The sequence below is a fragment of the Perna viridis genome, chromosome 1 (assembly GCF_037379345.1).
Source record: "Perna viridis isolate PV_CMFRI_1.1 ecotype Kerala chromosome 1, ASM3737934v1, whole genome shotgun sequence".
Classification (NCBI taxonomy): domain Eukaryota; kingdom Metazoa; phylum Mollusca; class Bivalvia; order Mytilida; family Mytilidae; genus Perna; species Perna viridis.
The window spans coordinates 68,062,127-68,074,405 of record NC_142445.1 but is presented as its reverse complement, the minus strand read 5'-3'; the positions used below and the strand labels follow the sequence as shown (position 1 = coordinate 68,074,405).

At 32.4% G+C, this 12,279-nt stretch overlaps 1 protein-coding gene across 1 annotated transcript in view; it reads right to left on the bottom strand.

The window, feature by feature from the left end:
- The window catches only part of LOC148630092 (radial spoke head 10 homolog B-like), a 15,664-nt gene extending 3,385 nt beyond the window's left edge, over positions 1-12,279 (bottom strand). The window contains exons 1-15 of the mRNA XM_088560870.1: positions 12,042-12,279; positions 10,686-10,761; positions 10,367-10,439; positions 8,778-8,832; positions 7,693-7,807; positions 7,290-7,496; positions 6,621-6,797; positions 6,082-6,223; positions 4,932-5,050; positions 4,371-4,557; positions 3,034-3,145; positions 2,036-2,124; positions 1,347-1,441; positions 909-962; positions 422-532 (exon numbers count right to left, since the gene is read on the bottom strand). Of these exons, the coding sequence (XP_088416996.1) occupies positions 422-532; positions 909-962; positions 1,347-1,441; positions 2,036-2,124; positions 3,034-3,145; positions 4,371-4,557; positions 4,932-5,050; positions 6,082-6,223; positions 6,621-6,797; positions 7,290-7,496; positions 7,693-7,807; positions 8,778-8,832; positions 10,367-10,439; positions 10,686-10,761; positions 12,042-12,265 (1,836 nt within the window). The 5' untranslated portion in view covers positions 12,266-12,279. The remainder of the gene's footprint in view (positions 1-421; positions 533-908; positions 963-1,346; positions 1,442-2,035; positions 2,125-3,033; positions 3,146-4,370; positions 4,558-4,931; positions 5,051-6,081; positions 6,224-6,620; positions 6,798-7,289; positions 7,497-7,692; positions 7,808-8,777; positions 8,833-10,366; positions 10,440-10,685; positions 10,762-12,041) is intronic.

The following is a 12,279-nucleotide window of genomic DNA, read 5'->3' as shown; positions in this document are numbered from 1 at the left end:
ATGTGAGTAATAAAGACTCCCTGTTTGTCCTTTCAGTAAATAAAACTCAGTATAAGCTAAACCAAAAATTTTAGAATTAAAGGTAGAATAGTTTTTTCCCCCATAGAAGTTAACATTACTGTTTAAATAAAAACCATATCTTCATTAAGAAACTCAATTTATCCATTTATAATCAAATTTAGTAGATTTTAGTGGTGAATCTCTTGAATGGTTTATAGATAAGACTTACTGGTATATGCTATTCTGAGTATTCAGTTGAGTTGAGCATAAAAACATATTTTCTGTACCATTCTTCTCCAAGTTATTGAACTTGCAGGAAAATTAAAATTTAACATTTAAACATGTAAAACTCAACAACAATGAACTCAATATTAACCACAACAGAGTCAAAATATCAATTCACGATATATGTAATTCTGACCTCTAATTCAAGATTACAGCAGCCATCTTCATCACTAACATTTGGATCATCTGATGCCAACACCTTTATTATAGCTTTAGGAGTAAGATCACTGTTAATAAGCTTAAACTCCTGCAAGTCAAATCATCATATTTTTTAATTGATTTTGACATCCTCATACATGCCAACACATTGGAGAGGATAAATAAATCCTATTTTAGTATAAAAGAGATAAACTGGTATTATGACACTTTAAAGTGTTGCAACCTCTTTAACATAACTCATACATAAATTTAAATGACAACAATAAACTATAAAAGTAGTTAAAATAATAATAATTAACAGAATATGGTTTATTTCCAAACAATTCCAATTTTAGAACACCATTTATTATCCACTTGTTATCAACAGTTGACATAAAAATTCTAAAATGAGGTCAGAGTGACAACATCAAAAGAGTTATTGACTTCTGGATTCATTAAAGTTAGGTGTGACCTTATCCACTTACCTTTAACATGTATAGAAACTGTCGCATTTTTAGAACCGGTTCCTTAGGTGAATACTGTAATTATAAATATCAATTGTTTCATGTTATTTGCTATATCAGGACTGTATAAAGTTTAATTTGGGATAAAAACGGCATTCCTTAATGAGACCAAAGTCCTATAAATAACCCTTATACCCTGTTACATCATCAATGAAATGCTTCAATTCTGTGTAGTTCTTGTTCTCTCTTTTTTCAAAGGATAGCTATAATGAGTAATCAAATCAAGCTTGTGGCTACAGATGTACAATGATAGTAGTGTTTTCAAAACGTGAAATTTAACCTGATAAGAAACATTTTTTTATCAAGAATGATGTACTAAAATTTGTATATGAAAAAAAAAGCATCTTTGTAATCAATTAGAATGTTAAAAGGGAGGTAATTGCATTTATATTTCTGTACCTTCCTAGGTTGACTGAGAGACTGATACACTTCATAAGCTTGGTCCATATGTACCAAGGCATTGCTGGCTCTCCTAGTCTCATAATAAAAGTGACCTTTTAAAATAAACAAAACTAATTAGCTAAAGATGTGAAATAATGACAGTTTATGCTGGTACTTTAGTATAATCATAATAAAATGGGTTGTGCTGCTTGATAAAACCACAGGGGTCAAATCTTGAACAGTTTTGGTTAGTATAGACACTGGATAAAGCTCTTATATTAGAATTGTAATTAAATATATAACAGCAGAGTTATTCCTACCTCCCCTTTATGATAAATCAACCCCTTGCTATATTTCTACCCACCTGAACTACCTAAATGCTTCTGTATTTTTACCTTTCCCTCAAGATAATCCAGCCTAGTTTGGCTGCTATGATATTTCTACCCTACTTATGATAATTCTTTCCCCATCTTACCCCTACAGCCTGACTCAGGACTATTGCTAGATTTCTACCTCTTCCTCTTTCCCTTATGATAAATATCCTCCCTGTTCAGATAATCAATCTAAACTACAGCAATATATCCACTCCCCCCTAGAATAAATAAAATGCACACTCTGCTGTTGAAATATTCCTATCTTCTTCTTTTTATAAATCAATCCTATTTTATTTACTTGGAAGAACAGCCTTATACAAGAAATATACAAACCTTTCACATTACAGGCATTTCTCAACATCATATCTGATATCAGTTTTGACAAACACCAAGATAATACTGGAGTTGTTTCCCCTGTTTCTCTGTAAAGAAAAAAAATTGTCTTAAAATAATACAGCAAAAATGTTTATCATAACAGCAGTACAGAAAACTCAGTTTTAGTGCCCCCGAAAGTTTTCAAAACTCACTTAACATCACATATTTAACAAAAACAAATCACATCTGTGCATTTTTCCATGTTTTAATGCCTTTTTTTATCACCATCTCCTAATGAATTTCATTGGCAACAATAATTTTATTATTAAATAAAATCATGAGATTCTTCATGCTTATAACCATTTGACTGGCTGAGAACATCGTTGCCAGAAAGTTCATACATGCATGAACTTCGCCAGAAAGTCCATACATGCATGAACGCCAATCAACATGAAACCAATATGGTGGCTGTGTAGTTCGAAAGAGGGTGGCAATGAACTGAATAGCATAATATAGCCATAAGAATAGTTTATTACATGCACATTGATTTTACCAGTCAAGTTTGTTTACAGAGAGTAATTTTCAGCTCAGGGAAAGAAACTTATAACTGAGTCTGACTGAACCCTTGAAAACACCTTGTTATAATTTTCCTTCTTCCTTGTATTTTCTTAATAATTATATTCTTGTTGAATTGTTTACATCTTGTATTTTTCAATGCCAACTATCACTTCATCCATGCAGCCTTCACTGTCTTTGTGCAGCCGATTATGTGTAAATATTCGTCCGCGCTCCCATACGTGTGCAAAGGAAGGTGTATGTATTGAAGCGTAAAAACACAGTGTATCAATATAACTGACTGAGGCTCTCATAGAGTAACTTTGACTGTCAGATAGAATTATAAGGATTGAACCCAAATCATAGCACTTAAGATCAATCAATCTTAATTCTACAACTTCACAAGAGCTTTATTGCATGGACATTCATGGTAACTTTCTAGTACAGAAATAACAACTCACTCGTGTTGTTCATGGAATAGGTGGTAGGCAATTATAATGAGTTCATTAAAGAACTGTCTCTGTAAAATCCTCTCATATGGATCATGTAACTGGTAGATAGCTTTGTTATGCCCTGAAAACACAATATACTAACTTTAACTCTCTCAGATTGAAAATGGATTTAAAAAAACATAATCCTACATTTTAAAAATAAATGAATGTTTTAAGATCCCTCACTTATAATTTAATTTACCTGGGAAAATTGTGTTACTTGATCATAATTCAAAAGAAAACATGTTCATAAAGAATAAGTTAGGTTGAATACAGATCTTAAATTTCATGAACATACATATAAAATTTCCAAAAACTATATAAAATTATTGAAAAATATCTACCTTATTAGTAATCAAAAGAAAAAAAGTTAGTTGGTTGTATAGACACAACTGATTTTCTTTAGTGAAGCTGTTAAAGAAATAATTTGTGGAGGGGATAGATTTGTTCTCATTTTAACATGGGTACAGCATTTATATTCAATTATTTCACAGCGAGTGACAGCAAGGTGTTAAATGAGAATAAAAATGCCAAACCCATGTTGAAATAAGTACAAATCTTACCCCGGAATGAATTATTTCTTTTCTAATATGACCAAAAAAAATGCCTTAGGCATAGCCAAAATAACAGCTGTTCCGTTTAACCTCCCCATATGGAAGTTGGATTAATTAAGAAATAAAATAGACCTTCTTCACCTCCCTGTCATTGTACGACTGTATAATGTAATGCCTAGCAAATTAGGGGTTTGACTTTTCATGGTTAACTATTTTGAACAGCCTGCCCTTGTGTTCAACCACGGTACCAATCTTCATTGGAGACAACTCCATTTTGTTTACAAACAAACAACAAAACATGCATTTTACATGTGCCATCGATTCTGATAATATATTTACAGTTTATTGTATAAATTCTTGAAGCTGGGAATTAAAAACATTTTTTTTGCTATTTGTTTACAGCAATATTGGTCCCATCACAATAATAATGCGTGTTTACATCACCGTTAACTTCCATAAGAGGCAATGAGAACAGCCGCCAGCAAAACTCTGATGATGCGTATTTCTGTCATTGTATGTATTAAATATGTGTATTTATATAATCAATTTCAATTACATAACCTCTCAGCCTTTAAATCATCACGTAAATGTTTTTTTAAATGAGTGTTTTGTCTCGAAGCGACAGTGGAAGAAGAGATAGTGCACAGGTCCTTAAGGTGGGGTTGTACCGACAATTACTGTTTGACGATATGAAGACGTCAAATTAGAAATGTTTACAAATAATCAAAATGAGGAACATTAAAAACAACGAACCTAGCCATCTATCCATATCCATAAGACCTTTCTCGAGATGATGAAGCTGACAATCCTTTAACATTCTCCAGAACTGCATCTTATTCATGATGAATGTATTGTCAGAGCTATCATCATGGCCCAGACAACTGTAGTAATTATAGATTTTCCTCAGGTGGGTAATGTGTCTCATTATCACATATAATACCTAAAAGATAAAGACATCAAAACGACTGTATCTTTAATGACATTGAAGTAGTCCATAAATGCTTGTGTAATTTTTTTTAAAAATAATTTGGAGTGAATCTTTTTGGGGCCATTTCACTTCAATTTTGTCTTCATTTTTTAATTTACAAATTGATTCAAATTATGTTTCTATTTCTACCAACAATGTTAATTAGGAAAATGAAATGTAAAGATGAATATTTCTCACTAAACTGAGATACAAATATTCCTGTTTTTAGCTGTTCTAAAGTTCCTTATCTTACCCACAGGTTCAAATAAAACATGTACATTTTCCCATAAAAAGTTGGCACCATTAAATAAAGAGTAAGAGAACTACATTATCCTGTACAAACTAACCTGGTTCCCTTCCTCCTCTCTGTCTGTCTCAGTAAACTCACTCAGTAGATATTCTATGTCTAACTGGAAACTTGGGGTAGCAGTATTCATACTGACATTACTGTGCACTGACACATTATCTGAAAATGGGATTGTAAAAACTGTATTATTTAGTTGTCACACCACATGGAGAAAAAATTCTCAAAAATAGAAAAAAGGTGCTATGATTTCAAACTACTTATGAAGATTCATAGAAAATTTGGATGTAACTTTACCACTAGGTGGTGGAGCCAAGAGGTGGGACAAAAAATCCACTATTAAGGAATTAGGGACTGGGTTTTGATGAAACTTTACCATTAGGGAAGGGAGTCAAGAAATGGGGTAAAATCCTGTCAATAAAGAAGGGAGTCTTGGGTTTGATAAAATTTTACCGTTAGGGATGGGAGTCAAGAATTGGGGTAAAACCCTACCAATAAAGAAGGGATTTTCAGTTTGATAAAACTTAACCATTAGGGATGGGAGCCAAGAATTGGGGAAAAACCCTACCAGTAAAGAAGGGAGTCCTTGGGTTTTATAAAACCTTACAATTAGGCCAAAAAAAAAAAATAATACCCAGTACTCTTGTTTCCTGTTACCAGCAAGAAAAAATAGGGTAGGTAGGGAAATTATTTTACATTAAGTTAATGAAAAAACAATCTACACTTTAACAGTGCTAGAGCCAAAATGACCATAAAATGTTAAGGGTAGGCACAAAAAAGTAGGGTAGATAGGGAAACAGACATATTATTATTTTATATAAGAAGCAAAAAGGGGGGCAAAATGCTATCATTAAGGATTTGATAAAACCTTACCATTAGGGAGTGGAGCCAAGAGGTGTTGGTGTAAAATCTTACCATTAAGGATTTGATAAAAACTTACCATTAGGGACAGGAGTCAAGAAGTGGGTTAAAACTCTACCAACAGAGAAGGGGGACCTTGGGTTTGGTAAAACCCAGTGTCCTAGCTAGGGCAAAATGGAGGGGCATCGTGCCCCTCTGCTGCTATTGAGTGCCCCCTTAGTGCCCATTTACAATTATCTGAATGGCCTTTTAAGATTTCCACTCTTGTTAATAAATTACCCCAAGCCAATTAAGAAGAGTCCCCTACCATTAAAGATTTGATAAAACCTTACCATTAGGGAGTGGAGTTCTGGTTCTAATCATTGAAATATCAGGTGTAGTGGTTCCATCCATTGTAAAGTCAGGATACTCTACAATATGGTCTCTCTCAAACATACCCTCATAAATTCTACCATTCTTAAATGTAAACTTTCCCTGCAATATATCATCAGGATAAGTGATGTGACATATAAAGGAAAAACATAGTCATAGTTTAGGTTATTATACATATATTTGTTTGATAAAATAATATGAAAAACCAATATGAAAAATGCACTAATAAAGCTGATTGTTACACTTCACCTCTAAAAGTTACATAACCTATTCAATCTTTTAAACAAATAAGTCATGGACACAGAATGAATATGGTCTTAGATATTTGAAACTTCAAATAAAACATTTATCTTTTATTGTGTAAAATTGAAAAATCTTTATAGTATATCAAAGACTCAAAAAATTAATTTTTTGTTCACAATTTTGAACCCTTTGAATGACAATAATGTGGACTAAGTTGGAAAATTGAGCCAATGTGTTAACTTAATAATTCATTCACCTTTCCATGTTTCATGTTGTTCTTCCATCCACCTTCATACTTAGCCCCATTAGCATAACAGAAGACACCATAACCATGTCTGAGACCATTTACAAATTCACCATCATACATGTTACGTAACGGGTACTGGGATCCTGCTTTTCTTCTTAACATCCAGATATGTTGACCCATACCATGCTATGATACAACAATGATGAGAAGACTTTATTCTACTGATTTGTTTATAGTTCTCTTTTGTTTTATTTCATACTAAATGTTTTAGGGGTCATAATATAATACAATGGATGTATACAATGGGACACCATTAAACTAGAAATACTGTGAGCAATGCTCCCTTAATTGATACCCCCACTCCCCAAAGTTAACATGCACCTATTGATTTCCTAATTGATTTGAATCTAAAATAGGAGATCAACAATGGGAATATGTGATAAAGATTCAATATCCATTCAGTGGTGTATGAGAGATAAGTCCTGCTCTGCCTAACAGGTGGAAGGAAGAGAGGACAGACACACCTATCACTTTATATCCCCACTTTGCAATTCCTCATTTTAACTACTATGAGGTCAATTAGACAGATAGATCTCCTTACTGATATAGTGGTAAAACTATTTAGGATATCATTAATTCTAAAAATACAATTGAAAGGGAAGTAATTGATATTCATACCTGTATTCCATTCTCCCAGTTACCAGTATAAATTTGATCTTTATCCATCCAGTTCATGGTTCCTTCACCATGGCGACAATTGTTGAACCACATTCCTTTGTAGATATTGCCTGAGGCATACTGACGAGTTCCCCATCCATGTTTGACATTATTAACCCAGTCACCATCATAAAATGATTTCCCTTCACTATCATAATCCATTTTCCCCTGCAAAGCATAATATACCTTAGGGTAAGATCAATTCAGTATTAATAAAAAAAATCTACAACTATTCAACTATTATAACCAATCTAGAAATAAGTCCTCCAATAAGAACTGATATTTTTTCTTTATTCACCACAGTAAAATTGATAGCTAATAATCAACAAATGGACTGTTACACTCTACATTAAGAGAATTGTACCTTTCCATGTCTCTTTCCTAAGCACCATTCTCCAGTGTATGACATCTTGTTATCTTTAGCTCTAAATGTTCCAGTTCCATGACGTTTACCATTGAGAACATCACCGTCATAAGTACTGAAACAGTGGTAGAACATTTATATTTTGTCAGCACCAATACACTAATTGCAATATATATATATATGAATTATATAGATAGCAGTGATTTACTGAATGTTCCCTGTGTAAAATATTTTGATAATTTACACCATGAAATAAATTCTGTAAATTCACTCTTGGAAATAGCAGCGAACAATGGAAGAAACCTATTTAATAACTAAGATAATCAAATGGTTATCGTGAATAACCAAAATATGATAACTCGTCCCAAGAATGCATTAAGATTTAACTTGTGCGCAGAACAAGTTCTGCACACTCGTTAAATCTAAGTGTTCTTTGGCAATCATGATCATATTTTGGTTATTGATTCTTCCCAATTAATTATCCTATTAATCTTCATGTGTATGTACTGAAAGACAAATTTAGTAAATAATTAAAGAACCCTAGTGAGAGCTCTCACATACCTCGCGAGTCCCAATGTTGGATACTCAAGTAAATTTTTCGTAAGAGAAATACATTTAGAAGGACCTCAATAAAAAAAGGAATAAGAGCTCTAAACTGTGATTTCTTTGAGTTTTAGTTAATCAAAAGTAAATATCATTGTAGTGGAACAAACCTTACACTTGATCTGTAACTTATCATGTTGAACTTATATACCAAAAATTATGTCAATATCTGCAAGCATTTGAAAAAAATTCCAGAAAAATGTTATTTCTGTGAATTTTGTTAAGTTCAAGGCCCATAATTTCAGTAAAAATCATCGTAGCCGAACAAAAGTTAAATTTGACCTGTAACTTATCATGGTGAAGCGTTTAAAAAAAAGTCCAGAAAACTAAAGATGGACTGATGGACAGACTTACAGGTCAAAAACATTATACCCTTTGCAACTTCGTTGGGGTATAGTAAGAGAAATGTTTTTGTGCAGTTTTATTCTTTTTAATATCCTAAGAGTTCATTCATGATGTACAGAAATAACAGAATCTATTACCTGCCATCTCTCCATCTGTAAGTGCCTTTACCTGTCACCTGATTGTGGGTAAACTCTCCCTAAAAAAATTACAATACCATTACTGAAATGAACAAAATTAATGATCAATCAAGAATTAACTCATTTACAATTCAGTATTTTTTTCATCCCGTTCATTCACTTTGGACAGTACAAATTTTATATATGGTTTTATTTTAACTATACAGAGCTCCAGATAAGAATTGGTTAAATGAGTGAAATCACCCTTCATTTCTCACTTATATTGGCTGAAAACATATCATGTAATTTTCTAAAGCAAATCATCACTTTTCCATTATGAGATGAATTGAGTAATTGATCAGAATACAGTTCATTCAATTTAGATTTTCATGTTAAGCATATCGATATGCTATAAAATGATTTTGATTGAGTAAATAAAAAAATACTTTTTATGTACATAAAATATAAAAATAAACATTCTAAAAACAAACCTACAATATTCTACAGGTTGATTTGGAGTTTTATACAATAGAAAGAGTAATCAAGGGAACCAAGGTTATAGCGGTGATTAAAAGAATGTAATCCAGGGACAAAGACCAGACATGGAAAACAGACATACACAACAAAGAACATAAAGTAATTAAAATCATACATACAAAGTAACAAAAGTAAATGAGCAACTCGGACTCCACTAAAAACTGGGAGTATGGGCCAGGTGCAACGGTAGGGTAAGCGTCCTCCGCTTTTCTAGAAACACCTGCCGAGTTGCTCATAAAAAGTCAAGCCCGGGGTAGACAAACGAGGGAAGGAAAACTATGACCCACTGAATAAATCAGTTTTCATGGTGCTGATGGATACACCATAACAATCCACGAGTTCATGATAACGACCATAAAACTTCTGTAGTGATGACTTCAATCTTGTAGCAACATAACCCTGTTCCAGAAGCCTATTTGTTAGAGTTCTAGCGCGATACAAAAAGTCTGCGTAGTTTCGGCAAGCTCTGGCTTAAAGTATGAGTTGTGATATGAACACTCCATACACAGGAGCCGAAGGGATGTTGCCACAGATGTACATATTTGTGCTTGGTCATTCCTCAACAGGACACTAGTTTCTATTAGAAAATTGTAGCAGTTTCTCTATTAAAAAAAGATCTTTGGTGTGAAAAAAAAAAATAAAAATAATGGACTTTTGTCAATTAATCATTTACATCCTACATTTGATCATATTTATCTAACTGAATTTAAGAAAACAAACTTGACTTGTGGAAATTAAGTTCAAATAAAATTTATGGTTAATATTTTTTATTCAAAGCATTTTGCTATTTCGAACACTTAACTCCAAATATTGCAAGTGCAGTTGTTTTACATGTCATCTGTTGGAGCCTCTTGTAAAGTGTCATAATATTTCTACTCGTATTATAAATCATCTATTACTGAAGGTAACATTCTGTGTAGTGGCCAGTTTGACACAACCTTACGACATTAATCGTATCAATACATTACTGAAGGTAACATTCTGTGTAGTGACCAGTTTGAAACAACCTTACAACACTCATTGTAACAATATATTACTGTTACACAACCGTATGACACTAATCGTATCAATACTTGCCTCATAAACTACACCATCATTCCATGTATAAGTTCCTCTACCATGCATGCAGCCTTCAACAAACTGACCCTGAGATAAAAAACAAGAAAGCAAATCTGATTTATCTTATCTAATATATTGTGCAAAAAATGATTATCAAAAAAATATTAACATATTGTCATACCTTAAATAATTAAAATTCCAAGAAGAAGTCATGACATGGGAGCTCAATATCAGAAGAGAGATTTATTTGGTAAGAAAAACATGTCTTTACTCATGTATACTCGAGTAAAAAGATAAAATCACCAAAATTGGTTTTCAAGAAATTAGAAATACCTGATACAGATGTCCACCAGTATAATGTGCCACACCATCACCTTGGTACATACCCTTCAATTTCTCACCTTCAAAGCTAGAATGATCAATTTTAAGGATTAAAAAGTATATATATAAATGTTTTACACATTGTCACTCAAATGTGATAGACGTTAAATTTTCTATATGAATGAATAGAAATGAGAGAAATAAAAATTAAGGTAATAAATAAAACCTTAAATAGGAGACTGAATTAAGAAAAATGCAATTAAATTGATTAATGAAAAATAATTTATCAACAAATTAATCACATCACACACATTCTTTCAGTGTTAAAAGTTCCATAACTTTTCACACAAAAATTTGAAGTACAATGTAAGATGAATAATTAAAGAATCATTGAAGCAAACATTGTACAAAAATGATATTTAAATCCCTCAAGTTCTGTTTACAAAATACTTGTCAGTAATTCCAAATCAAACAAATAAATCTACACTTTATTAGTTTTATTTAGTTTAAGAGTTTCACTACAGCTTTGTTCCCTTTCATCGTAAAGTCCCTGACATAACAAATCTATAGTCATAGAATTCCTACAATAACCAGTTTATTGAAGCCACATGCCTCTTATATAGACTGAAATTCTAAATTTGATACTTGCAACAATTTTTTTTTATTTTGCAATATGTCAAATTTTTATTTTTAAGGTTACTTCTTTAATCTTGTTCAACGTATATTTTGTGAAAGGTATCCACAATTTGAATGAAGGTTGTGTCCATGTCAAAGAGAACATGACCATCCCAAAAGAATATAAACAAAATTAGACCTCCACCACCAAGGACCAAACCTTAAACTACTTTGTGTGTTTAAAAACATAAAAGGAAAGCATGATTTGCCTCATGAAATTAGACCTCTACCACCAAGGGTCAAACCTAAGACTACTCTGCAACAAGCCAGCTATAAATTGATTTGGCTTAAGAATTAATCATTTAGCCAAGTCAATTAACTTGCTATTCAAATCTTGTTATGTACATGTATAACAACACAGGTAGTTTGTCCTGAATTGATTACTAAATTTACATGAGTAATATCATCTTTAATGTTTTTATATATTTTGTGCTACAGATCAATAATACTTTACACACAAATGAGTAAATACAGGAGAGACAAACTGTGTCAATTAGTCACCTTGACCCTCCCAATAAATCATGTTCAAATCAAGAACAGGGGAGATAATCTACATAGTAACCAGAAAAAAACACGGAAAAATTGAGCTTACAAAAATTTGAAAAGATTCAAAACCATTTCCAGATCAGAAATTGAATTAAATTTGCTCTAAATTCTTATTTTCATATGTTTTATGTATCAGTATAAATCAACCTTTCAATAATGAGTTCAGACAAGGAGGGCTCTTCATACATCGGTTCTGGTGTAGGCTCCTTGGGTGGAGGCTCTTGCACTTGTTCCTCAAAAGGAGTCGACTCAGTTCCATTGATAGTTGATTCAGCTTTATTTTCTGCTTCAGAAAGACATTCTTCGCTTTTCTTTGCACTCCTTTTCTCGCCGTCTTTCCCCTTTTTAGCCTTCGAATCTTTCGTTGACATGATGAACGGAAGTG